This window comes from Delphinapterus leucas, chromosome 16 (genome assembly GCF_059928025.1).
Source record: "Delphinapterus leucas isolate spDelLeu-1000000601 "Yukka" chromosome 16, BTC_Dleu_Yukka2, whole genome shotgun sequence".
Classification (NCBI taxonomy): domain Eukaryota; kingdom Metazoa; phylum Chordata; class Mammalia; order Artiodactyla; family Monodontidae; genus Delphinapterus; species Delphinapterus leucas.
This window is the reverse complement of record NC_143144.1, coordinates 36,743,769-36,756,834: the sequence shown is the minus strand read 5'-3', so window position 1 is coordinate 36,756,834 and position 13,066 is coordinate 36,743,769. Positions and strand designations below refer to the sequence as shown.

Here is a 13,066-nt window from a genome sequence, read left to right as displayed (position 1 = left end):
CTGGAAGCCTTCCTTGATTACCCAGTTACCAGAGAGTGTTCCCTGCCTTTCCTGATTTCCATCTTGCATTACTGTCACCAGCAACATATGTCAGTGTTTTTTGTTCATGCCTGCAAGGTTGCAAAAGACTTCAAGGGAGAAGAGAAAGCAGGACAGGACCAGGAACCAAGGCTAGAATTTAGGCTGGCAAAAGAGAGCAGGGCTGTTGCATCCCCAACGGAAGGAGGAAGAGCCAGCAGGAAGTCCCTGGTGGTCCAGTGGTTAGGACTACGCGCTTCCACTGCAGGCGGACACGGGTTCGATCCTTGGTCGGGGAGCTAAGATCCCACATGCCATGCGGCATGGCCAAAAGAAGGAGAAAAAGCCAGAGAGGTGGGAATGGGCAGGGCTGTCTTTCTGGTTTGGGGAGGAGGAGGTACAGGTGGGAAGCACTGAGAAAATCACATTGGCTGAATCGGAAGAGAGGAAGGAATGGGAACCAATGTTTCCTGGAAGCCAATATTGTCCAAACAGGCCTGGCACAGGTATTTTGCGTGTATATCGGGACCCCAGGTATCTGCCTTGGTCACAGCTCACTGGTGTAGGTTTGTCTAGGCGCATGGGCTGAGGAACCTTCTGGAAAAGCCATAGGAACCAGGTAGGGTTTTATGGGCCAAAGAGCAAGGCCTTGGAGTCAAACGTGAAGAATCAATGAGTGAAAGGTGGTGTCTATGGTGGGATGAGGTTGGGGGTAGGGGACAATCAGTAAAAACCGACAGAAGCTTTTAGCTTCTCTAAAAGCTCTGGGAGATCCTGCTCTGAGACCCTCCTTGGAGTGAGATAACTTGAGGGAAGGGGCACTCTCCACCCTCAGGCCAAGACACCTCATGCCTTTGGCATTGGTGGTAATGCCCTGAAGGCTCAGATGGCAGTGATCTGAGACTCCATGCCACAGGGTACCCCAGGAAGCAGCTGTTTGCCCGGCGGGCTGGGAGAGTTCCTGAGTCCATGGGAGACACCTCTGCAGTTGCCCCCAAATAGCTGAATCTTCCCAGCTCCTCCGTGAGCAGGTACTTGGAAGTGCCCGTGGAACTGGGTACTTACTACTCCCGAGAAAGCTTCTGCTCCCACAGGCTGTCAAGGTCTGAGAAACTTGGGCTGTTTAATTTTCATAAACACCCTGAGTAGAGTAACTTTACTTCCCTCTGGCAGATGAGGACCAGGGGCCACGAGAGACCATGTGACTTACCCGACGTCACAGCCTGCAAATGGAAGAGCTGGGATTTGAACCCAGCTGGCCTGGCCCAGCACTTGGGCTCTTTCTAATGCCTTCACCACCTTCATCTCAATGCCTTTTCACTGTAAGACAGGGTAACTGGAGAGGATTTCCAGTGGCCCTTATTAGAGGCCAGCGTTCATCTCTTTTGAGCCCAGGCACCCTGTAGGGGCTGTGCAGCTGCAGCCTGGCTGGCATAGGCAGTCCAGCAGCCACTTGCCCCTGGGTGGCTGCCCACTTCCTGCCGGGCCCTATGTGCTCTGGGCCTGAGGCTGTGGCTCTGGAAGGGGATGCCCCACCCCCATCTTCAGGACTGGGTGATTCCAGGAAGCAATAAGCCGCTGAGCCGCTGTGGCCAGGGCTCCCCCTCCCTAATCCCCAGCCTGTCCATGATTATCCGATGGCTTCAGTTGGGGGTGTGGGCAGCCGATGAGCCGGTGGGCAGCTGCTGGGTTTGCTGGGCCAGCAGGACAGAGCAGTAAGGGACAGGCCCCTGCCCGGCCTACAGAGGAGCCAGGAGCCATGAGGGTGGTGGTGGGCATTCTGTGGCTCCTGGCCCTCGGAGGACCCCTGCAGGCCCGGGGCGCCTGCCCTTCTCAGTGCAGCTGCAGCCTCCATGTCCTGGGCGATGGCAGTAAAGCCAGGTATGGCACCAGGTGTGCGGGGTGGGTTGCCCAGCCTCCAAGGCTCCACCAGCTAGGCTGGGCTGGGAGGGGTTGGATGCATGGCCCTAGGACCGTGGCGGGGTGAAACCTCCATCTCCCTGGCCCTCAAGACCCAAGGGTCTCGTGGGGCTTGTCTGGGCTGCATTTTCTTCCAGTCAGCAAGGTGTGGCTCTGCCTTGGGGGTGGAGTGGAAGTACCAGGTAACTTTACACATGGGGCAGGGGTGGGGCACAGGTGTGAGAGCTCCAGAAATCCTTCCTGAGTCTTCCTCCAGGATCCTGTGAGTGGAATCCTCTCTAAGGGCACAGGAAGTCTCCTCCTTACCTCTTTCTCTTCCTCTCCTTCTCTCCTGCCCCCTACCATCCTCTATCTCCCCAGCCCCTTCTTTCCCAGGACTCTTCCAATCTCTTGCCCCACCCCTGGGGGTACCCAATCATATCCCAGGTATTCCTTACTGCCCCACCCATGATGGGACCACCTGATTCCTCATACTCTTCCCACTTTGGGTCTCCTCTGGCCCAGCCCCCAGGAGCCTCAACCTTGACCCCTTTCGATGGGCTCTCAGAAAGGCCAGGAGTGCCCATTCCATTGCAAGCAAGGGTCCCTCCATCCTCAGCCTCTTCTTTGACTTTCCTCATCCCCCATCTGAGCCCTGAGAGCACCTCCATCCTCTTCTCCTCCTCTCCCTGGGACGTCCCCAAGGCTCCCGTGTTGTGGACCCTTGCTCTTCCCCCATGGCTCATTCCCTATCTCTCTTTGGCAGTCTTTAAACTATCTTTTCTCTCACCTCTTCAGCCCATCTGTTAATGACCACTGCATTTCCCAACTTACTCAGAGATTTCAGTCTCTGGTTTAGGGTCTTTCCTACCATCTTTCCAATCTTCTGGAATTTCATCCTCCCTTTCTCCCTTGTCTTAGATGGGTGTTGGGGAGTCACTGATGGCTTCTGATCAGGACAGCAATGTTATCAGTGCAACTCTTTCTTTTGCGTTACACAGGCCTCTCACTGTTGTGGCCTCTCCCGTTGTGGAGCACAGGCTCCGGACGCGCAGGCTCAGCGGCCATGGCTCGTGGGCCCAGCCGCTCCGTGGTATGTGGGATCTTCCCGGATCGGGGCACGAACCCGCCACCAGGGAAGCCCTCAGTGCAGCTCTTTCAATGATCTTAGCAATAGGTCAGGCTGATTGGGTGTGAGGGGAGGTAGAGAAAGGTGAGGCATCCCCAAGAAAGGATACCCCATGTGGTCTGAAGAACAGGAAGAGCTCCATTTTTGGCCCAAAGCTGTGATGCTCCAACTCATATGGATCATCAGAGGTAAGGATCTTCTCCCCAAGGGAAGCCAGGGCTAAGCCCTGAATAGGCCAGGAATAGCCCATGGCCAAGGACAGTGTGACCAGGGTGACAAAGAGCCTCCCTTACAGCCTACAGAGAGCACAGGGCTCAAAGTCATACAGCATCAGTGGCAGAGCTGGTCCTGGAACCCAGAACTTCAGTTCCATTTCAAGAACTCTTCTTACCTGGTGATGCTGCCATGGGCAGGGACCAGGGAGGGCTTCTGATAGCAGGTTGACTTTAGGATGGAAAATGAAATTCCAAGGGCAGTTTCCAGGGCCCCTAACATCAGCTATTGGTTATGCCTCCTCTGAAGCCAGAGCTCTCACCGTCATTTCTACTTGCCCAGAAGTCCCACAGCTGATAGGCACCGGCCCATCTGCATGGAGTGTGAGGAATGAGGGGAATGAGGCCATGAAAGGCTGTTGGGAAACCTGAGATCTCCAGTGGCCAAGGGCACAGGTTGTGCAGTCAGACAGAGTCTCCTTTTGTGTCTCAGACACCTTCCTCACCCCATCTTTAACCAGGGTCTCTTGGAGGGCCCAGCCCTTACACCTGAGCACCTGATGGACCTGCCTGTGCTCCATGCTCCCCTATCATGAACAGAGTGTGTGTACTTGTGGGTCCTGGGGTTTCCTGGGGCTGCAAGGGGGGGAGGAGTCTGGGCATCTGGAGAGATGTGCCCCCTTGTCCTTCATGCTTGATTTGCCCCACCAGGAGCCATGCGGTTGGCCTGTGCTGGCTCTTATCGGTTTCTTTGATCCCTCCATTGACCGTTTTCTCCCCCTTCCAGCACATGTTTTCCCATCAACTCCCTTCCTCCCACCTACATCCAGACCTTCCTCCCTGCAACACCCAAGCTTCCATTATCACTGAAGGTATCATTGCCTCCAATGCTTTTTCTTCCTTTGCTGGATTATAAGCTGTATGGGGACGGGGGCTGTGAGCCTGATATTCTTCTGTCACTCAGTAGGGGTTCCATGTATATCTAAAGAATGAATACGAGTGGGCGGAAGTAACTGGGCCTTTTGTGGGCACCATTGACAAAAGCAAGCCAAGCCCAGCCGACTTTGAGTACTGTATGCAAGTTAAGCTGAGGGATGCTGGTGCAGCGTGTGTGTGTGTGTGTGTGTGTGTGTGTGTGTGTGTGTGTGTGTGTGGTGTCAGGAAGAATGATACCAGCAACGCGTTATGACCTTACAAGAGAACAACCTCTCTTAGCAGAGCTAAACAATATCCCCACCTCACTCCCACCCCACCTCCTTCAGTGTGAGCAGAAACATCCTCCAGACGAAACTGGGGCTGCACAAGGGCTGGGTCCCTCACGGCCAGACTCAAAGTTTCGTTCTCTTGAGAATCTTTCCCTTTTTACCGTCTGTGTGTGTGCTGCTCTCAGTGATAGCATTTAACACAGTCCTGCATTGCCAGCTCCTCGAGGGCGGGGACTGCCTCCTGTTATCTCTCTATCTGCTTTAGTGTCAAACTTAATAGAATGAGGTTTAAGAAGTCACTGTTTGGGCAGAAGGAGCATTGGAAGGAGCTGGTAAGACTGACCTGATGTACTTGCAGTGCTGGGATGCAGAAACGTACAACAGTGGTCAATAGCAATTGGGCTTCTACAGGTGACAGGTATGCAGAGCTGGTACACACATGAACTCATTTAAACACCCAAACCACCCTGTGCGGTGGAGTCTATTATTCTGGGGAAACTGAAGAAAATAGAGGTTACATAATAGACTCAGGGGTACACAGCCAGCAAGCAAAGAGCCCAGAGGTGAATCCAGCTGTGGGGCTGCAAAATTCCAGCTTTTAAACACCTTGATCATCTCATGGTCCCTCAGTGTCAGGAGAGGCTCGAGGCATCCCGTGTGTGGCTTCCAGTTCTGATGTCATTGCTATATATATATTTTTTAAATAAAGAAAAGCCAAAGCAGTCACAAAAACTGAGCTATAATTTAACAAAGGAACCCTTTTAACTCCTAGATGCAATGCTGCAATGCACAAAATGATCTCAGGATTTATAAATACTATTCATTCTTAGTGCACTGCAGGTGATGTAGGCTGTAAGGGGACATAGTAGTTCAAGCTTGAGGTCCTCCAGGCCAGTGACCGAGACTAAACGGCCCTCCTGGGACACTTTTGAGAGGCTCTGCAAGCAAGAAGCTCCCAAAGAGAAAACAGAAGGAATCTTGTTACTAGCCCACCTCCAGGGCACACCGCAGTCTGGGTTTGGTGTCCTATGAGGCCGTGCGCACCAGGGGGTCTCTTGAAAGGAGGTTAAGTAAAGGGGAATCTCCGACCCCACAGGACCTTTGCTCAAATACTCCCATTTCTGTAACCAGGACAGTGGTGTGCAACGACCCTGACATGACCCTGCCCCCAGCATCTGTCCCTCTGGACACCTCCAGCCTGCGCCTGGAGCGGACGGCCATTCGCAGGGTGCCCAGGGAGGCCTTCAAGGCGCTGGGCCGCCTGGAGCAGCTGTGGCTGCCCTACAACGCGCTCTATGAGCTCAATGCTCTGATGCTGAGGGGCCTGCGCCGCCTGCGCGAGCTGCGCATGCCTGGGAACCACCTGGCCACCTTCCCCTGGGCGGCGCTCAGGGACGCCCCCAAGCTGCGGCTGCTGGACCTGCAGGCCAACCGCCTCTCGGCTGTGCCCCCGGAGGCCGCGCGCTTCTTGGGGAACCTCACCTTCCTTGACCTCTCCAGCAACCAGCTGCTGAGGCTCCCCGAGGAGTTGCTCACCACCTGGACTCACCTGCAGAAGGGACCCTTCCTTCCCGGCCACCACGTCAAGCTGGTCCTAGGTAAGAGATGGCATCCTTCACTTGGAACCACTTTAGTGATACTTGGGGGTCTTAGGCAAGTTTATTAAAGCCTCTCTGAGTCTCAGTTCTTTACCTAGAAAATCACACTTGCCTTCTGGGTTTGAGTAAAGATTGAATGAGAGGCACACATTGGTAGGTAGGTTTAGGAGCTCAAGCTCCCAGCCAGACTGCTGCAGTTCAGACCCCAGCTCTGCCCCTTTTCCCTGTCCCATGAGGGGTTGGGAATCATGGTGAGGCCCTGGCAGAAAGTGGGTAGTAGGGAGTGGGTGGGCAGTGTCAGAAAAGAGGCCTCCTGGCAGGTGTCCCTGGAGCATGACTTGGCTCATGTGAGGTCCAGCACTGAGGGCTGGAGCAATCTTAGAGCAGTTTGGGGCAGCTCCTGCCCTGAGGCCTGGGAGAGTCTCTCAAGGAGGGAATATTTATTTATTTATTATTTATTTTTGGCTGTGTTGGGTCTTGGTTTCTCTGCGAGGGCTTTCTCTAGTTGCGGCGAGCAGGGGCTACCCTTCATCGCGGTGCGCGGGCCTCTCACTGTCGCGGCCTCTCTTGTTGCGGACAAGCTCCAAACGCGCAGGCTCAGTAGTTGTGGCTCACGGGCCTAGTTGCTCCGTGGCATGTGGGATCTTCCCAGACCAGGGCTCGAACCCGTGTCCCCTGCATTGGCAGGCAGATTCTCAACCACTGCGCCACCAGGGAAGCCCAAGGAGGGAATATTTAGACCCCTCACTTCCTGGATGTGGAGCAGGAAACAGCAAAGTCCATTCCAGCTCCATCCACCCTACAGACTATCTCACCTGATAAAGGGCATTGTATAGGGTAGTACTTACATGGAAAGATGTTGTTTCTTTGAAAATCAACTTTGAATGTCCTATATATATATATTTATATTTTATGCCCTCTTCTGATTATAATTCCTTCTCCCCCTCCTAAAAAGTAGCCACTGTTATGTTTATTTGCATGTTCCCTATCATTTACATTTACATACACATGCATATACAAACATACATGCACATAGAAATTTTAGCAAACATACATGCACATAGAAATTTTAGCTGTGTGTTTTGCATAAAATTTCATCATATCATATGTATCAACCAGCACTTTTTTTGCCCCGCAGTATGCTTGGAGATCTTTGTAAGTTACTACCAATGAATCAACTTCATTTTTTAAAACTCTGGCATAATATTCCATCATACAGTTATACTACAGTTTATTTAGCCATTCCTCCTTTCATGGGCCTTTAAATTGTTTCCATTATTTTGTTAACACCTGTGATGCCACAGAGAACATTCTTGACAATGCATCCTCGTGCACCGAGACAAATGTTTCTCTAGACTAGGAACCGAGAAGTGGAATTGCTGGGTCACGGAGTATGCACGTTAGATGTTTTAATATTAATCATAGTCTCTAAAGTGCCAGTTCTTACCCCCACCAGCAGTGTGCACGACCATCCATGCTTCTGTCCACTCTGCAAGCTTATTTGAATGCCAGCCAATGTGTGGGCTCCATTCTAGATGCTGCAGATACAGCAGTGAACAAGACGGATGAACATCTATTCCCTCATGAAGCTAACAATAAGTGGTCAGAATGTTTAACTTTTGCCAGTCTGACTGGTGAAAGTTTCATTGTCCTTTAACTTTGCCATTTGTGTCAATTCTCTGGGGATTCTGTGTGAAGTCAGATAGCTCACCACCAGAGCTGGGCAGTGATGACTCTTGGGGTGTAGATGCATCAGGAAATGCATTTAACCAGTGACACAAGGTAGCCGTCACCTGGCTGGGATGGGGGTGGGGAATAGCAGAGGAGCCGGCGCCTTCCCAGCTAGTGCTCTAAAGGACCTGGGAGTCATGGATATACAAGCAGGTCTGAATCCACCTTCCCCAACCCTTGACATTTCCGTTTCCAAATATATCAAGTACATGTATGCAAACATATGATATGCTATTGATTAGATGCTATCAAATTTAATAACAATCCGTGGAGGGTAGAAAGGACATCACATTAAATGCATTCATTTTGTATTTAGAAATGCAAACATATGAAAAGGAACTGTATCTTAGAATTGAGGACCCACAATACCTCTCTATATGTTGAAGGTCATTTGACAGGGTAGGTACAGTGACCTGCTTTCAGCGCTATAGGAGTGTTCAATTTTAAAGTAAAGAGGGCTGGGAATATAACATAAGATTGGGTTCCCTGTCATCCTCACTCTTGTCTTTTTGAGCCTGTGTCAAAGGGACCATGGCTCAGAACAGCCACACTCTTTGCTGGGGTGATGCTGAAAGTGCCACTTACACTGGGAGGACAGGGGTCAGGAATTCCCTGGAGGTCCAGTGGTTAGGACTCCAGGCTTCCACTGCAGGGGGCCTGGGTTCGATCCCTGGTCAGGGAACTAAGGTCCTGCAAGATGCAAGGCAAGGCCAAAAAAAAAAAGGGGGGTGGGTGGGGTCGGGTTCATGAAGCATTTCTAGAAATGGATGGATTCTGGCGTATTGCAGTTATTGCAGAAATGCCCACTGCCTGGCTGGTAGCCTGAGAGGATCAGTCCGAGAGTGGCTTGTCGGCACGCTGTATGGCTTAGCCAGTGCTTAATGTCATTTATCTTTATTTATGCTTATAGCCACCCAGAAACGGGAGTAATGCTGTCATTCCAGATGAAGAACCGGGCTTAAGGTTGTAGTGAAGCAAGGAGCTGGGTCTGGAGGCCAGTTCTGCTGACCCTGAGCTCACAACGTGCCTTGTCCTCCCTGGGGGAGAAGGGGGGCTGGGACTGGGTATCTGAATATCTAGGGCTCACCTCCTGCCCTGCCTTTCACCCCTGCAGGGCTGCAGGACAACCCCTGGGTGTGTGACTGCCGACTCTATGACCTGGTCCGTCTCCTGGAAGGCTGGGCCCCAAACCTGGCCTTCATAGAGGCCAGGCTGAGGTGTGCCAGCCCGCGCAGCCTGGCCGGACTGACCTTCAGCCAGCTGGAACTGAGGAAGTGCCGGAGTCCGGAGCTCCATCCGGGGGCAGCCAGCATCAGGTCCCCCTTGGGCAGTGCAGTATTGCTACGCTGTGGGGCCTCCGGGGTCCCTGGGCCGGAAATGAGCTGGAGTAGGGCCAACGGGCACCCACTCAACGGGACAGGTGTGTAAGCTCCGGGGACGGCTGTGCTGAGATCCAGACTGGGGCGGGTGGGTCATCATTCCACATGCGGGGGAATGGGGCTTCAGGTTTGCCAGGGAGAGGGAGGTAGGCTGAGCAAGGCTCTTTACTCCCATCCTGTCTGAGTGGAGTTGGGGGACTCTGCCCAGAGGCTGGACGTGGGGACAGTGGCTTCAGTAATAACAATGGATCTCAACCTGTCCTGTCATATTCCACCAGCCACTCTATCAGAGGCGTGGGGCCCACCCTGAGAGGAGCAAAACACTGGTTTTTTGGTAAAAGATGCTCTCTTAGTGTATTTAATATTGATAGTAAGGTTCCAAGTTGTAAATATGAAGCCAGTATCACTAGGAGTAATTAATGCTGGGAGTTACCATCTATTGAGCGCTTCATGTGTTAAATGTATTATGTACAAGGTGTCACTGAACTTTAAAGAACAAACTGATTACCCTTCTATTTGGGGTATAAGTAAACTGAGGCTAAATGGTTGGTCTGCATCACACAGCTCGTACAAGGAGGAACTGCCTGTGCCCTTTTTGCTGTGCAGACAGAGGTGGTCCATCCCTGGCACTTGGTGGGGGAGGTTTGCAGGAGTCACAGCCCACCTACATGCAGAAAGAGGGTGAAGGAGGAATAATTTCTTGGCACCTGACCAGAACACCTCCCATCCCTCCCAGCTTTCTTCTGTGTTTCCCCCAACTAGGTTGGCAAGCGTTGCTCTAGGACTGTGGGCTTGAAATCAATGTACAAACAAAACTGTGTAAGGAGCTCCACTAATGTAATACAGAAAGTTGGAGATGCTGTGATTGAAGTGGCAGTGGGGCCAGGCAGGGGTGTGCAGAGCACTTCTAGCTGGGCCTCTGCCTCAGGTTCACCCAACCCACCATACTCCCAAAGCATCAGCCTGCCACCCCTGACGGGTCAGCTCTGCAGAACTCAGGCCCTTGAAAGACACAGCTGGAGCATCTCAGATTTAGAAGGCTGATCATTCTTAGACTATGCCTCAGCCTGTGTCTCCCCAAATTTGAGCCCAGGTGATCTCCATCCCCATGGCTAATCTAAGAAAAGTTCAGTGATGCCCAGTCTGTTCTTGGGATAACAGGGTGCTTGGCAGAATGTACACAGTCCAGGGGCTGTGAATTCGGCCCTGGAAGGAAGCTTGGGGCAGATGGGTCCGTTCATTCTCCCACACGTGCCTCTTCCCCACAGTGCACCAGGAAGTCTCCAGTGACGGCACGATCTGGACTCTGCTGGGCCTGCCTGCTGTGTCCCACCTTGACTCTGGAGACTACATCTGCCAGGCCAAGAACTTCCTGGGAGCCTCTGAGACTCTTATCTCCCTGGTCGTCTCTGAGCCCCAGACATCCACGGAACACAGTGGGGGCCCAGCGGCACTGTGGGCAAGGACAGGTGAGGGGGCAGAAGCAGCTGCATACAACAGGATGGTGGCCAGGCATGTCCCCCACATCCCCGAGCCTGCTGCCCCAGCCACTCGGCCCCCTGTGCCCAACACGAAGGAGCAACTAATCCTCCAGCCCTTCCAGATGGGGGCCCCAGGAGAGCACTTGGATGTGCAGGCAGGACCCCAGGAGGCCCAAAGGGTGAGCTCTCTCAAGGTGGTGGGGGACACTTACCAGAGCGTGACCTTGGTGTGGAAGGCCCCCCAGGCTGGGAACACAACTTCCTTCAGCGTCCTCTACGCAGTCTTCGGGCAGCGCGACATGCGGCGGGTGGTTGTGCAGCCTGGGAAGACCCGTGTCACCATCCATGGGCTGGTGCCCAAGATCAAGTACGTGGCGTGTGTCTGCGTGCAGGGCCTGGTGCCCCGGAAGGAGCAGTGTGTCATCTTCTCCACTGACGAAGTGGTGGGTGCTGAAGCCACTCAGTGGCTCATCAACGTGGTGGTGATCAGTGTGGCTGCCATCATCGCCCTGCCCCTCACGCTGCTCGTCTGCTGCGGTGCTCTCCAGAGCCGCTGGCGCAAGTGCCACACCAGGGGCTCCGCTGAGGCCACAGGTGCCTACGTCAACCTGGAGAGACTGGGCCACAGTGAGGATGGCTCAGAGGAGCTGTCCCAGCACAGCCTCAGTGAGGCCGACAGGCTCCTCTCTGCCCACTCCAGCCTGGACTCTCAGGCCTCGGGCGTCAGGGTGGGCAGACGGATCAACGAGTACTTCTGCTGAGGGCCGTGCACACAGGTGCCTACACGCCTGCTCCCAACCACTCTCCCTCTTCGCCTCCCACACGCTCACTCTGACACCTGAATCCATGCTCACCCACTCTTACCTACTTGGGTATCTGCTTACTCATACATTTACACACCACCACCACCACAACAGCTAACACTTATATAAGCACTTACTATGTGCCAGAAAGTGTTCTAAGTGCTTTATATACATTAACTCATTGAATTCTTAGGACAACACTTTGCAGCAGGCACCGCTCTTCTCCCCACTTACCTGGAGAAGGAACAGGGTGAGTAACTTGCCTGTATCAGTCAGTTTTTGCTGTGTAAGAAATAAAGGCAAAATTGCAGTGGTATGCAGCAACAAGCACGTCTTTTCACACAATCCATAGGTCAGTGGGTTGACTGTGGTGACTCTGCTCCATGTGTCCTACTTGGGGCTCAGGATGGAGAGTCAGTGGCTACCTGGGGCAGGCTTCTTTCATGGAGATGTCAGATGATATCAGAGAAATGAGCAAACACATGTGATGCCAATTAAGCTCCTTAACACTGCCATTTCTGCCCATATTCTACCTGCCAAAGCAAATCTCATGGCCAAAACTAAACTTTAAACAAGGCAGGAAAGGATAGTTCTCCCATGGAGGTAATGGTAGGGCAGGACATATTTTGCTGAGCAGTGATCTAATCTATGTTGCCCACAAGTACACAGCTAGGAAACGGCAGCTCTAGAAATTGGACCATGCACTTGATTCCAGAGTTGATAGTCCTTGCTCCTTTCCTATACTGCATCTTGATTCCATTTATGCTGACTCGTAGGCACTCACACATAGTCTCTTTATGCATTTGCCACATTTGTACAGCCACATGCACACACATGCAGAGACCCTCACTGTGGACACATGGATTCTAACATTTTTTTCTCCGGGTGCCATTCTGCCTGAGATAATCATCTGATTTTCAGTAAATTCTAGAGGTTTAGGTGCTGGCCAGGAGACCACTGCTCGTTTACTCTCAGAATGTCAGGCTGGAGGGATCTGAGAGACCCTCCGTGGCAGGTGACACGGTACACTCAATGCTGTCCGGCACACAGCTCACCTCTCCGTGTAGCAGCATTTGTGATTCTAACTGAAACTTACCTGGGTTCCTGAGGGTGTCTCAGAGCCTTCTGGGTCACTCAGTAAGCCACTTCAAAGGAGGATTCCCGTTCAGTTTGCTTAAAGCTGGGAAACCTCTGAGATGTCATCTCTGCACATAGGAGAAGACAAACGTTCCCAGCAGAAGGGCCAATGTTCTGTCTTGTCTGAAGGAGTGGCTTCTAACGAAGGGAGCATCCAGGCTGTTTGGTGCCAAGGCCTTTGGGTAATAACTGAGGAAATTTGGGGACAGCAAGTGATGCAAGAAAGCTATCTTTCCAGTATCACCTAAGAGACACCATATTGTCTTGACTCTTTGCTAAATATAAAGACCAGTGTGATGCAGTGATGTCTAAAGTTACTGTACTTCCTCTCACATTTACGAAAGACCTTACAACAGATAACCTTACAACGTTTTTTCTTGTTTTCTCTCATTTTGATCTTCACAATGACCTGTTTTGAAGGCTGGGCTATTTGATTTTACAGACAAGAAAACTGAAACCCAAAGAGCTGAATAA

At 52.3% G+C, this 13,066-nt stretch overlaps 1 protein-coding gene across 1 annotated transcript; it reads left to right on the top strand.

Annotated features, from left to right (window-relative positions):
* Positions 1-1,777: 1,777 nt before the first annotated feature.
* Positions 1,778-11,450, top strand: LRIT1 (leucine rich repeat, Ig-like and transmembrane domains 1). The gene is made up of 4 exons (XM_022562467.2): positions 1,778-1,899; positions 5,595-6,061; positions 8,907-9,212; positions 10,440-11,450. The coding sequence occupies exons 1-4, from the start codon at positions 1,778-1,780 to the stop codon at positions 11,411-11,413; spliced, it is 1,869 nt and encodes a 622-aa protein (XP_022418175.2). The 3' UTR covers positions 11,414-11,450.
* Positions 11,451-13,066: the final 1,616 nt, after the last annotated feature.

Coding starts and splice junctions, on each gene's coding strand:
- LRIT1 (XM_022562467.2), top strand. CDS start 1,778: ATGAGGGTGGTGGTGGGCATTCTGTGGCTCCTGGCCCTCGGAGGACCC. Junction 1,900..5,594: donor GGCGATGGCAGTAAAGCCAG/GTATGGCACCAG, acceptor TTCTGTAACCAG/GACAGTGGTGTGCAACGACC. Junction 9,213..10,439: donor GCACCCACTCAACGGGACAG/GTGTGTAAGCTC, acceptor TCTTCCCCACAG/TGCACCAGGAAGTCTCCAGT.